General features: G+C 47.3%; 1 protein-coding gene across 1 annotated transcript in view; it reads right to left on the bottom strand.

Annotated features, from left to right (window-relative positions):
- Nucleotides 1-476: 476 nt before the first annotated feature.
- fhdc1 (FH2 domain containing 1) overlaps nt 477-11,546 on the bottom strand; it is a 62,856-nt gene continuing 51,786 nt past the window's right edge. Inside the window, exons 10-12 of the mRNA XM_071407000.1 lie at nt 7,504-7,621; nt 6,908-7,072; nt 477-6,666 (exon numbers count right to left, since the gene is read on the bottom strand). Coding sequence (XP_071263101.1) covers nt 4,366-6,666; nt 6,908-7,072; nt 7,504-7,621 — 2,584 coding nt within the window. The 3' untranslated portion in view covers nt 477-4,365. The remainder of the gene's footprint in view (nt 6,667-6,907; nt 7,073-7,503; nt 7,622-11,546) is intronic.

The raw sequence follows: 11,546 nt of genomic DNA, 5'->3' as shown, positions 1-11,546 counted from the left end.
CCTTCCAGGCTTTTTCATCGTTTAAATTATATGGTGATCGCATCTAAACTTTCATTGTATTACCACGACTACCGGCAAAACAGTTCGTCTTTCTATCACCCACGTGGGTATAACCAATGAGGAGAATGCACGTGGGTACCTGCTTCTATAAACCAATGAGGAGATGGGAGAGGCAGGACTTGCAGCGCGTTCAGCGTCAGAAATAGGAACGACATCTATTTTAGACATCTATTGCGCGCAAGCAGTGTGGGTGCAATAATTTAATAACATGGATTTCTAAATTTATTTTGCGACGCTCGCGCACGCGACGTGTCCGGTCTGGTCAGCATGAAAGGGTGTTAAATGTCTAGCGCGCTGTAGCGCAGCCCTTAGTGCGTCTGCTTAGAACAGCCCCCTGTAGAATGCACACAAAAACCAATATGAGCCGGAAAAAGGCTGAGAAGGACAGAGAAAAAAGCTTCACGGCTTCAAAGTGACACAGCATCGGATGATTTTATTGATTTTGTTTAACATCATCCTTTTTTTAAATGATCAGTGCTGTAGAATAACATTCTAATATTAAGTCCTGTGTAGTTTAGTGATTACAGTAATTTTCTCCATGTAGAAGTTTGAGTTTATTAACATCAAAGACAGTGACTTAGAGAAGAAGGCAGCAAAGCAGAACCAAGGCAATTAAGTGGAGCAGCTATATAGAGCGGTGGGAATTCCAGCTAAGACATGCGTAGTCTGATCCCCATAAAGAATCACATTAAAACAGTAAAAAACACCAAGCCTGGTCCTGGATCTGTTTGTGCTGTCAGGCCATAACAACAACCATATTGTTGGCTATAGAGCACAAACAGATCTGGGAACAGGCAAGAAAACATTCCTCCTTGCTTTCAGTTCCACCATCACCTAGGTCCTAAGGAATCCATGCCAATAGCTCACACTGTAATTTAAGGTCAACATTTGAAAGTGAACATGAACTGTAGCCTACTGTGGATGAAGTCACTGTATTGTGTGCGTGCAACTTCTCGAGTTGGCTTGAAAAACCACCAACATCAATCAATCAAAGGGAAAATCTTAATCGCCACCATTTGGTTTGGGTTGGGCAACATTGGACAAATGTTTCAACACCGTTTTGGGTTGCCAGGCGCCTGCTCTGTCATGATTAGGAGTCGGGCCTAAGTTTAGAAAGGCTAAGGCTATTAGTCAGACAGACCACTGCTAGTGTTCAGTCCCACAGCGTCATGACTGATCTGCTGGACTGGGTTGTCATGGATACCACCCCATAACAAGGAAGTGGCAGCAGAGTGGTGGGGGGATGCAAGGGGAGACATTCTGTACTGAAGTCCCACCGTCTTTAGTGGCTCTGACGCAAGACCACCCATTGTCGACATGCCCCTATTAAATGAGCCCGGCAGCAGGAGGCATTGTGCGATAAGATGTGGGAGGCCGCTCTTGTAAAGGGCCATCCTTGTAAAAGACTGGACATTGTGTTAAGTCTGGCTGAGAGGAGATCTGTCATACACTCTGACTGTGACTGTAGATGGGAAAAGAGAGGGAGAGAGAGGAGCATTGTGTCTCGCTCTTTAGTCATTAGACATGTCATAGGCCAGCGTTCTAAATGGCACCCTATTCCTATATAATGCACTACTTTTGATCAGAGCCCTATAGGGTGCCATTTGAGACGCAGCCCGTCTGGGCTGACGTATGGCCTTTGGGTCTTTTGTGACATTCACTGCCTCACTTCATTTGCATTGCAGAGAGCAGGGAGATAAAAATATAATGGCCTACTGCAGGGATGTGGCCTGTAGGATTGATTTAGGCTTTCTCTGAGAGTTACAGACAGAAATGGTACAACAGCTGTATAGAGAGTACAGTAGATTGAACTTGCTGAATCAAGACCAGTTGAATTGAGCGCCTCAGTGTATGGTCTGTGAACAACGATGCTGTTCATTGTGGCAATTTCAAGAAAGGAAAAAGTCTGGTTAAGCATTTCCTCTCACCTTCACCTTCACTACTTCCAAGCCTCCATATACAGTTTGCTACATGTAAACATATTGCAAGCTCTACGTATAATAAAAAATAGTATGTCTTTACACTATGTACACAGAGTGGACGGCTAATCGGCTAAGCCCGTGATTTGTATTATCCATTCTAATAGCTATTTCGGTCAGCGCAATGGAATGTAGGGAGGATTTCTACTCTTATTTACAATTCAGGAGACACTACTGATGATGGGACGGCTACATCAAGCTTCAAGTTAATGCACTCTAGTTGCTGTTATTTAAGTCAATGGCACAATGCTGTTTCAAAGGCAAGTGGTGTGACAAGCTGGCCTAATTCCAGATCTGTTTGTGCTGGCTTGTGGGCAAGACAGCACAAACGGATCAGTCTAGTGAGGAGCAATTGCAGGGCTGAAGAATCTACAGTATTACTTGAATCACAACCATTGGCGGTCAAGGAATACAATTACACAATGTCATGTAGTACAAAAATCAGATGACAACATTCACAGTAGAAAAGTCAAGGATTACAAAGACGATTATTGTGACAAAACACAGAGACAAACAACACCATGTTGGGTGTTACTTCAGTCGGAAGAGCTACATGTTCAATGCTGTTTTTCATAGCATTAGCGTTGGTCTAGGTATAGCATATAGCAGGAAAAATATTTCCTTTGTGTGCACTTCTACTCAATGCTAGAATGGAGGCATTTTATCGAGAGCATTTAGAAACATTGCTTGTTATTGATACATAAATACAAATGTCAAAAGTACCACAAGTACATGAAAATACATTGCATGACAAAGTACATGTACTGTATTCTAAGAGGTAAAGGTAAAACTTTACAGTGGAATCATACCAAAGGACTAACTGGAGTATCATAAACAGAGGATAAATGCTCAATAACTTTCTGTACTTGCTAATAGTAACAGTTAATGTACTTGATACAGTACACAATAGGATACCCGATTCAATCAAACCCTGACAACCAGGTTTCCAAAACAAGTGAAAAACAACATTCTTTATTGACAATTCAAATTTCGTTCAGTTTCCTAATGTCTGACTGCACATATTATTTTGTCCAAGACAATGCAGCACATCAGCAATAATGTCTATTTAACTTAACCTCGGAAACCTGGATACCCGGTTGGATTGAATAGGGCCTATGGGCATTTCTTTTGTGCCCTTTTTTAATTTCTTTTACTATATACTATTTCTGCAATGTCAAGTATAACCGAGGTATAACTTCAGTGGAGCAGGAAAGGAACTCAGTGGCCAACTGCTGAGGAGTACAATGACACTGAGAGCAGGGTCGTATTCATTAGTACAAACGGAAAACGAAAATGGTTATTTCTTATTGGTTTCTAGTGAATAAGGCCCTGAATAGTTATTTTCACTATTGTCCCGCCCATAGTATCTGAGAGGACACTGATTGGACCAGCTCTTTTTTGCCAATTCCAAGTGAACCCTAATGGATCAGACTCACACTAAATCAGTGAAGTGAAGCAATAGAAAAACAGAGCGATATTCAGTGTGGACTCCAGGCTACTGTATAGTATAGCTGTGCAAAGGAAAGTAGAGAACCACAGAACTCAAAGATACAATCACAACAGCAGCAAGGCAGCGTCTCACAAAGCTCATACCCTGAATGAAGACACTAACACAGTCCCCAAATTGTCAAAGCTAATTAGCAGCATTCAAACATGTTCAGTAGTGGTTTCAGTAACACTTCGTTTTACAGTCACTGTTTACCAGGTAGTTAACTAGAAAGTACTTGTTAAAATGGTAATTATCTAATAATTGCATAGTAATCACACTTCAGTTTCTACGAGATTCATTGACACACGTGTCTCTATGTAGCATTTGGTAACAGTAAATTACCAATAGTGTTGAATTCTTTGAGGTGAGTACCAGAAAATATTACTACCACATAGTTTTTAAGTAAATACCATGTAAACACCATCTTAAAACGGTCTGTAAAAAAAAGCATTCTAATTTTTCTTCTTTTTTGACATGTCATTATACAGTATTACATACAGTTCAAGACCACAAAGCAGGCAAAGAAGGCTCCTAGGAAAAAAGGGGGATTTTGCCATTTGTCAGTTCTGTCTCCCCGTGAAGAATGCTCAAAAACAAACGGAGGCTCACGAAAAAATAATCTTATCTACAGAGAGGTTACATAGAGTGCATTATATATTTTGCAGTTCATATAATACGTTTTGACAGAGCCCTGTACATTGACTTGATATGGATGAGGTGGGATGTCTTAGAGTAGCTAATGAAAGAGGACACAAAATGTCCATCTACAGTACGTGGGGAAAACCATAGTACTTTTCTTCCTCTCTGGCTCCAATCGAGCTCCACCATATTTGAGTTCTACTTCCAGGTGGGCTTGAGGGTCCTACATGACATAATGGATTGTACAGATTTCTCGGAGAAACTGCTGCTCTTGCGTGAGCGCTCGCGGGTGGGCGGCGGTGGGGGGGTGTCGCTACGCTGGGTGCTCGCCCGGCTTGACGCCCTGACGCTCTGCACCCTCTGCAGACCACCCCCTTGGGCCTTCTCCTTCTCCTCCCCCCGGGGTGAATGCTGCCCCCCTTTGGCAGGAGGTGTAGTTGTGGCGGCGGCTGGAGGCCTAGCGGGTGCTTGACTCTGGGAGCTGCTCCGGGACAGGAGAGAGGGGCTCCTGGAGGGGGTCGGGGGGTTGGAGAGGGCGGGAGCTAGTTCCTTCTTGGTGGTCCTAGAGGAGGAGGCCACAGTGTTGCGGGCCCAGCCAGGCAGGGTGGCTGATGGGGTTTTGGAGCTGTGGGTAGGTGTTTCGGGATTACTAGCCTCAGAGAGTGCCCCAACCTGACCTTGGGCCTGGGCAGCCAGGGCTCTCATGGTGGAGCGGCACATCTTTGCCTCCGGCGGTGGCTTGGGCAGGTTCCTCAGCGGCTTGGCGCTGGGCTTTCGGAAGGAGGGCTTTCGTGGGTTGAGGTCAAATGCCCAGCCTGAGAGGCCGGCGCTCCCCTGGGATTTGGTCTCCTCTGGGGGCAAGCTGGAGTGGCGGGGGGGCCTACCGATCTTCTCGCCCCGCCCCCTGGCTGGGGTGCTCTTGTCACGGAGCGGCTGCCTGGGTACTGCACCCTCATAGCTCCCGGCGGGTCTCTCCACCCGCCTGGCGTTGCTGCCAGTCCGGCTGAGCTTGGTGATGGGCACCACCTTCCGCATGCCCTGGTTCTCAGTGGTGGTCAACATCCTGACACCACGACCCACTCCGCTGTTTTTGGAGACTTTTGACACATTCTTGGTCTTGGCGTGTGTTGGTTTAGGGCTATACGTCTCTACAGCTTTCTCGCCCACCTGCCTACCCTCCGCCGTGTCCCAGCTATCTGTGTCCCCCTCTTCCGTGGTGACGAAGGAGCCGACAGATGGGGCACGTTCGTCTCTGGACTTTGACGCCGACATCTCATTTGTGGAGGCGGAGACGGACTGATCGTTTGTGGATGTGGAATCAAAGTTGGAGATGGAGGATAGCGAGCTGGGGTCTTGAAGGTTCCCCTGGACGTTGTTGCAGTCAGTGTTTTTTACGTCGGGGACCAATCCTTCCCTCATTAGAGGCGAGCTTTCAATCTCAGAGTAGTCAAGCGCTACGGAGCAGTCCGTTTCTGTGCAGTCTAAGATGTAGAAAACCGGTTTCTTATTGGATACGGAGGGGTCAAGAGGGAGGGTTGTGTCGCATGTGGTTGAGGAGATGGTGCTGCTGTCCTCCTCTTCCTCCTTCTGAAGCGGGCCCACCACAAACTGAGAAGACGTCATTTTACCTTCCCACGCCGCGGGCTCTGGCCCTCTTTCCAAACTCTTTGGACAAGGAGGAGGAGTATCCAAAATGAGTGTCTTTGGAGATTCCCTCTCCCTTTCCAAGTCCGTCACCACCACGTCTTCGTGGTCGACAAAGTGCATGTGATTTGTGTTATTGTTCGGACTGGGGGATTCAAACGGTTGAATTCCCGGGACTAGCGTGTGCCTCTCCACGCTGACATTCATGTGTGCCGTGACGCTCGCTCCGGGGTTGGGAGTCTTCTGAAAAACGTTACGGTTGTGACATGAGCGAGGCAGATAGCTCCCCTCGGACACGGTCGTGTAGTTGTTATTATTGTTATACGGTTCCTCATTGACATTAAAGCCTGTGGAAGAGTACATGGCCAAGGGGCTGATGGGCTCTGTCTCGGCCCGGTGTGACGTGGCCAGCACCTGCCGCCCGTTCCCCAGCTCGCGGTTATCGTCCTGGGACACAAGCCAGGGGGCGGTTCTCCGTTGGAGGGTGCGGCCGGAGCGCGGCAGGCTGTTGAACTTGTTGGCATAGTCTGATGGCAACGCCGCGCCACTGCCGAACAGCTCCAGATAGCCGTGAAGCTCCCGGTCGGCCATGGCAGCCACAGTGTGGCGGTGGCGACGGGCGCTGGCTGAACGACCCAGGGGGCTGTGGGGGCTGGCGGGACGCTGCTGGAGGAAGTCTAGTAGGCCCTCCTTGGTGAGCATGTCCACGTCGTTCTCGCTGCTGCTGCGGCCAAAGCCGCCGTTACCAGCGCCGGCAGCCTGCTGCTGGTCAGCATTCCAGGCAAAGCGCTTCTCCTCCAGCTCTCTGAGACGCCGCTGCCTGGCCGTCTCCTTCAGCTCCCGCTCCAGGTTATCCTGACAGAGACAGCGAAAGGACGGGCTAATTAATAACATTTTGTGTATACAGTGCCTTCAGGAAAGTATTCAGACCCCTTGACTTTTTCCACATTTTGTTATATGTTTACATATTAAAGAGTTTATAATTTTTTGTTACTTCAGGAAATGCAATGCATGTTAACGCGAGTTACTTATCTGAAACTACATAGTAGAGACTTAAAAGATTTGAATTGAAATATTTAAAGAAAAAACACCTCACCTTGACAGCCTTTTTGAACTTGAGACAGAAGTCCTGGAAGATGCGGAAGCACTCGTCCAGCATGAAGGTGTCCTTGTCCTCACAGAAGAAGTCAATAAGCGCATTTCCCTCCTTCCGCAGGTCCAGCCTGCGCCTCTTCAGGTCTTGTAGGGTCCTTGTGGAGCTCTGTTGGGGATGACAGACAATGGATGACAGACACATAGATGACAAATTTGAACATATTATTACCTACATATACCAAAAACAGGGGGCTTTGTGATACTGTATATCAAGGATATAGGATAGTATGAATGGTAAGCACTTATCAACATGCAAAATACATATTGACTCATATTGGCACATATTTGTTATGCTTATGGGGTGTTCTTCCAATTGAGATCATGGTGGTAAGTTATCTGATATACATTTATTGGTCTATTATATGTACAGACACACCTCACATGACATTGAAGCCATGTTACAATGTTACAGTCACCCTAGGATCCGTTTTGGTATCACAACTGGCTAAGGATGCCTTCACTGTGTGCCGCCCTCATGGGCCGTAATCAGCACAGAGTAGAATTCCCAAATTAGATTCTGACTGAATGTGCTCCCACCTGCAGGAAGGGGTCCAGCTGTTCCAGGAGCTCTGGGTCACTCTGGACCTTCTCCTCCAGGGATCTGGTCCTGACGTAGAGAGACGAGAACTCCAACTCGATGTTTTCCACTGATATTCTGCGGGGATATGCAAATCATCCAAAGCCTGTTAAAATACATTGTGTGGCTCAGTTGGTAGAGCGTTGCGCTCACGTGGCGCCACCCAAAAAATGGGCTCCCGAGTGGCACAGCGGTCTAAGGCACTGCATCTCAGTGCTAAAGGCGTCACTACAGACACCCTGGTTCGAATCCAGGCTGTATCACAACCGAGTGTGATCTGGAGTCCCATAGGGAGGTGCACAATTGGCCCAGCATCGTCCGTGTTTGGCCGGTGTAGGCCATCATTGTAAATAATGACGAAGGCCATGCTCCCTGACGAAGGCCATGCAGCCGAAACGCGTCGGTTTTTAAACAACTTTGTTTCTATTGAACATGCCATACTAATAAAGGCATTTTAATTAATTATATGAAGAGTGCCTTGGTCCTCCTTTCTTTTTGATGACCAATTTACACCTTTTACCAAAGAGCACCTTCTATCTACCAAAATATACTATAGTGTACCTTAGTAGCGCTTCCCTTCCTCCTCTTTCTACATTGTAAATAATAACTTGTTCTTAACTGACTTGTCTGGTTAGAAAGAAGAAGAAAATATTATGCGCTTTAGATAAAAGCATATTTTAAATGGCGTATATTATATATATACAGTGGGGAGAACAAGTATTTGATACACTGCCAATTTTGCAGGTTTTCCTACTTACAAAACATGTAGAGGTCTGTAATTTTTATCATAGGTACACTTCAACTGTGAGAGACGGAATCTCAAACAAAAATCCAGAAAATCACATTGTATGATTTTTAAGTAATTAATTTGCATTTTATTGCATGACATAAGTATTTGATCACCTACCAACCAGTAAGAATTCCGGCTCTCACAGACCTGTTAGTTTTTCTTTAAGAAGCCCTCCTGTTCTCCACTCATTACCTGTATTAACTGCACCTGTTTGAACTCGTTACCTGTATAAAAGACACCTGTCCACACACTCAATCAAACAGACTCCAACCTCTCCACAATGGCCAAGACCAGAGAGCTGTGTAAGGACATCAGGGATAAAATTGTAGACCTGCACAAGGCTGGGATGGGCTACAGGACAATAGGCAAGCAGCTTGTTGAGAAGGCAACAACTGTTGGCGCAATTATTAGAAAATGGAAGAAGTTCAAGATGACGGTCAATCACCCTCGGTCTGGGGCTCCATGCAAGATCTCACCTCGTGGGGCATCAATGATCATGAGGAAGGTGAGGGATTAGCCCAGAACTACACGGCAGGACCTGGTCAATGACCTGAAGAGAGCTGGGACCACAGTCTCAAAGTAAACCATTAGTAAACCATTAGTAAACCACTTCCGGCGCCGAAAAGAGATGGCCGCCTCGCTTCGCGTTCCTTGGAAAATATGCAGTATTTTGTTTTTTTATGTGTTATTTCTTACATCGGTACCCCAGGTAATCTTAGGTTTCATTACATACAGTCGGGAGGAACTACTGAATATACGATTAACGTCAACTCATCATCGTTCCTACCAGGAATATGACTTTCCCGAAACGGATCCAGTGTTTTGCCTTCCACCCAATACAATGGATCTGATCCCAGCCGGCGACCCTGTGCGACGCCGAAAAAGGGGCAAACGAGGCGGTCTCGTGGTCAGGCTTCGGAGACGGGCACATCGCGCTCCACTCCCTAGCATACTACTCGCCAATGTCCAGTCTCTTGACAATAAGGTTGATGAAATCCGAGCACGGGTAGCATTCCAGAGAGACATCAGGGATTGCAACGTGCTCTGCTTCACGGAAACATGGCTAACTCAAGGGACGCTAACGGAGTCGGTGCAGCCAGCTGGTTTCTTCATGCATCGCGCCGACAGAAACAAACATCTTTCCGGTAAGAAGAGGGGCGGGGGGGTATGCCTTATGATTAACGAGAAGTGGTGTGATCATCATAACAACACACAGGAACTCAAGTCATTCTGTTCACCTGATCTAGAACTCCTCACAATCAAATGTCGACCGCATTATCTACCAAGGGAATTCTCTTCAATCATAATCACAGCCGTATATATTCCCCCCCAAGCAGACACATCGATGGCCCTGAACGAACTTTATCTGACTCTTTGTAAACTGGAAACCACACACCCTGAGGCTGCATTCATCGTAGCTGGGGATTTTAACAAGGCTAATCTAAAAACAAAACTCCCTAAATTCTATCAGCATATCGATTGTGCTACCAGGGCTGGGAAAACCCTAGATCATTGTTATACTAATTTCCGCGACGCATATAAGGCCCTCCCCCGCCCCCCTTTCGGAAAAGCTGACCACGACTCCATTTTGTTGATTCCAGCCTACAAACAGAAACTCAAACAACAAGCTCCCGCGCTCAGGTCTGTTCAACGCTGGTCCGACCAATCTGAATCCACGCTTCAAGACTGCTTCGATCACGCGGATTGGAATATGTTCCGCATCGCGTCCAACAACAATATTGACGAATATGCTGATTCGGTGAGCGAGTTCATTAGGAAGTGCATTGACGATGTCGTACCCACAGCAACGATTAAAACATTCCCAAACCAGAAACCGTGGATTGACGGCAGCATTCGCGTGAAACTGAAAGCGCGAACCACTGCTTTTAACCAGGGCAAGGTGACCGGAAGCATGACCGAATACAAACAGTGTAGCTATTCTCTCCGCAAGGCAATCAAACAGGCTAAGTCCCAGTACAGAGACAAAATCGAGTCGCAATTCAACAGCTCAGACACAAGAGGTATGTGGCAGGGTCTACAGTCAATCACGGATTACAAAAAGAAAACCAGCCCCGTCGCGGACCAGGATGTCTTGCTCCCAGACAGGCTAAACAACTTTTTTGCCCGCTTTGAGGACAATACAGTGCCACTGACACGGCCCCCTACCAAAACCTGCGGGCTCTCCTTCACTGCAGCCGAGGTGAGTAAAACATTTAAACGTGTTAACCCTCGCAAGGCTGCAGGCCCAGACGGCATTCCCAGCCGCGTCCTCAGAGCATGCGCAGACCAGCTGGCTGGTGTGTTTACGGACATATTCAATCAATCCTTATCCCAGTCTGCTGTTCCCACATGCTTCAAGAGGGCCACCATTGTTCCTGTTCCCAAGAAAGCTAAGGTAACTGAGCTAAACGACTACCGCCCCGTAGCACTCACTTCCGTCATCATGAAGTGCTTTGAGAGACTAGTCAAGGACCATATCACCTCCACCCTACCGGACACCCTAGACCCACTCCAATTTGCTTACCGACCCAATAGGTCCACAGACGACGCAATCGCAACCACACTGCACACTGCCCTAACCCATCTGGACAAGAGGAATACCCATGTGAGAATGCTGTTCATCGATTACAGCTCAGCATTTAACACCATAGTACCCTCCAAACTCGTCATCAAGCTCGAGACCCTGGGTCTCGACCCCGCCCTGTGCAACTGGGTCCTGGACTTCCTGACGGGCCGCCCCCAGGTGGTGAGGGTAGGTAACAACATCTCCACCCCGCTGATCCTCAACACTGGGGCCCCACAAGGGTGCGTTCTGAGCCCTCTCCTGTACTCCCTGTTCACCCACGACTGCGTGGCCATGCACGCCTCCAACTCAATCATCAAGTTTGCGGATGACACTACAGTGGTAGGCTTGATTACCAACAACGACGAGACGGCCTACAGGGAGGAGGTGAGGGCCCTCGGAGTGTGGTGTCAGGAAAATAACCTCACACTCAACGTCAACAAAACAAAGGAGATGATTGTGGACTTCAGGAAACAGCAGAGGGAGCACCCCCCTATCCACATCGACGGGTCAGTAGTGGAGAAGGTGGAAAGTTTTAAGTTCCTCGGTGTACACATCACGGACAAACTGAATTGGTCCACCCACACAGACAGCGTTGTGAAGAAGGCGCAGCAGCGCCTCTTCAACCTCAGGAGGCTGAAGAAATTCGG

The sequence above is a fragment of the Salvelinus alpinus genome, chromosome 6 (genome assembly GCF_045679555.1).
Source record: "Salvelinus alpinus chromosome 6, SLU_Salpinus.1, whole genome shotgun sequence".
NCBI classification, from domain to species: Eukaryota; Metazoa; Chordata; class Actinopteri; order Salmoniformes; family Salmonidae; genus Salvelinus; species Salvelinus alpinus.
The sequence above is the reverse complement of the archived record's forward strand: the minus strand, read 5'-3'. Positions and strand labels throughout refer to the sequence as shown.